At 36.8% G+C, this 2,558-nt stretch overlaps 1 protein-coding gene across 1 annotated transcript; it reads left to right on the top strand.

Annotated features, from left to right (window-relative positions):
* The first annotated feature begins 522 nt into the window (after positions 1-522).
* On the top strand, positions 523-1,461 carry LOC127552519 (olfactory receptor 4K14-like). Its single transcript, XM_051983028.1, has one exon. It carries the CDS (start codon positions 523-525, stop codon positions 1,459-1,461), a length of 939 nt encoding a protein of 312 aa, XP_051838988.1.
* Positions 1,462-2,558: the final 1,097 nt, after the last annotated feature.

Here is a 2,558-nt window from a genome sequence, read left to right as displayed (position 1 = left end):
CTAGGGCTCTCAGTTGGCATTGTTCCAAAAATGAGGAAGTAAATAATCTTTAAGGAGTATTTCAACTCTAAAATTCTATGATATTGTGGCTTTCTATTTTGAAAACACCTTATATGGTATGAAGAATCATGTGCATGTCAAAATAAATTAATGTCTTCACCATCTCCTCTCTCCCTCCCTCTCTCTTTCTCTTTCTCTCTCTCTCCTCCCTGTTCTTCTTATTTTCTTTATTTTTATCTTTCTTTTATTGCCTCTACTTCCTGTTATTCTTCATCTCTTCATATCCTTTGATATCTCTCTTACCCTTTTTTCCCTACTTTTTGATGTGTCTCTATGGATGACAGAACACTGATCTGAAATGGAGGAATTTTTTTTAACAAATTACCTTGGTATTAACTTATTTATGTGTAGAGAGATTCATTTGAGAGGCAAAGATTGAAAATTAAGCTCTCTTTTTAATTTCACAAAACTAAACAGTCTTTTTCTTATTTCTAGGAAACTTTCTAGTAAATATTGGACTGAATGGATAAAGCAAATAATTCTGTGGTAGCAGAATTTGTGCTTTTGGGGCTTTGTGACTCTGGTGAGCTGCAGGTCTTCTTGTTTTTATTGTTTTCTATGCTTTACTTGATCATCATTTTAGGCAACATCCTGATTATTCTCTCAGTCATCAGTGATCCTAATCTTCACTCTCCCATGTACTTCTTGTTGGCCAACCTCTCTTTTGTTGATTTATGGCTTTCCTCAGTAACAACACCAAAGATGATTATGGACTTTCTTAGAGAAAGCAAGACCATCACCTTTGGGGGCTGCATGTGTCAGATCTTGTTTGGTCATTTTGTTGGAGGGGGTGAGATGGTGCTCCTCGTGGTCATGGCTTATGATCGTTATGTGGCTATATGCAAGCCACTTCACTACACAACCATCATGAGCCAGCAAAAATGCATTGGACTTGTAGTGATCTCATGGACTATTGGGTTTGTGCATTCAGTAAGTCAATTGGCTATGGTCATAGATTTGCCCTTCTGTGGACCTAGAGAGATGAACAGCTTTTTTTGTGACCTCCCCCTGTTAATTGAGCTTGCATGCATGGATACTTATATGCTAGGACTAATGGTAAATGTTGATAGTGGAATTCTTGCCTTGATTTGCTTCTTTCTTTTGCTGATCTCATATACCCACATCCTACTCACTGTGTGTCATCACTCTATGGATGGAGTAGTCAAGGCATTATCCACCTGTTCTGCTCACATTATGGTTGTGGTGATATTCTTTGGACCCTGTATCTTCATCTATCTGTGGCCACTCAACATAACCTCAGTGGATAAGTTTCTTGCAGTATTTTACACAATCTTTACACCTCTGTTGAACCCTGCCATATATACCCTGAGAAATAAAGACATGAAGATTGCTCTGAGGAAATTGGGAGATCAGTACATGAATTTGAAGAGAAATTCTTAGATTTATCTTTTTATTAGAAGACATAGTGAAATTCCCAATTAGTGTAGAGGATAAAACCATCCTTCCAGTCACCAAGGCTTGTAATAATGTAGGTGTCAATCTTGAACCCTTATTCTCTTTTACTCTCTATTTCCAATTTTTTGTTAAATCCTGACAATTTTTCCTTTGTAACATTTTTATAAATCTTCTTTTCAGATCCTGTCACAACTCTAGCATAGGTCCACATCACTTTATTCCTGAAGTATTGTAATAATCATTCAGTCAATAAACATTTAAGTGTTTATTGAGTGCCAGGCACTATGCTAAACACTGGAGATGAAAAGATAAACAACAGTCTCTGCTTTCAAAGAATTTACAATTCAATTGGGAGACAATATGTAAACAATCATTTACAAACAATTTCTAGACAAGACAAATCAGAAATAACCAACACAGGGAAGTTAGTAGAATTAAAGGAGTTAATAAAAGCTCCATATAAAAGGAGAGTATTTGCTGAGGCTTGAAGGAAAGGGAGGAGACCAAGAAGCATAGATGAAGAACATTTCAGACAAGCAGTAGAGATCAGGCAGGAAAAATGCCCCAAATTAGAAGATGAAGTATCTTATTTAAGACTGCAAGGAGTCTAGTACCACTGGATCAAATATCTAGGATGTAAGAGATAAAAAGTATAATAAGACTAGTAAGGTAGGGGAGACCTAGAAAGGTAAGCTGTGAATTTTTGAATGCCAGAGGATTCATAGTTGACTTAGAGATGATAAGGAATCACTGGAGGTTATTGAGTAGCAGGATGGCATATTTAGACTTGAACTTTAGTTAGATCACGGGCAGCTGAGTAGAAGATAAAATGCAGTAGGAGAGACTTGTGGCATGTAACTCCACCAGCAGGCCATTGCAATATTCCAAGTATTAGGTCATGAAGGCTTGTACCAAAGTGGTGGCAATATCAGAGGAAAGAAAACAACATTTGTGAGAAAGGAAATGAAGGCAAAATGGATAACAGAATGGATATGAGGATGAGAGAATGAGGAGTTGAGTAACAATCTTCTTTCAGGAAATACAGGCTTATCTTGTCAGTAAACCCAATTAATCTTCTCCTT

The sequence above is a fragment of the Antechinus flavipes genome, chromosome 2 (genome assembly GCF_016432865.1).
Source record: "Antechinus flavipes isolate AdamAnt ecotype Samford, QLD, Australia chromosome 2, AdamAnt_v2, whole genome shotgun sequence".
Lineage (NCBI taxonomy): Eukaryota > Metazoa > Chordata > Mammalia > Dasyuromorphia > Dasyuridae > Antechinus > Antechinus flavipes.
Note: the sequence above shows the minus strand (reverse complement) of the source record. Positions and strands in the feature narration are given on the sequence as shown.

Bases quoted from the DNA above. Each gene is read 5' to 3' on its own strand.
- LOC127552519 (XM_051983028.1), top strand. From the start codon at position 523: ATGGATAAAGCAAATAATTCTGTGGTAGCAGAATTTGTGCTTTTGGGG.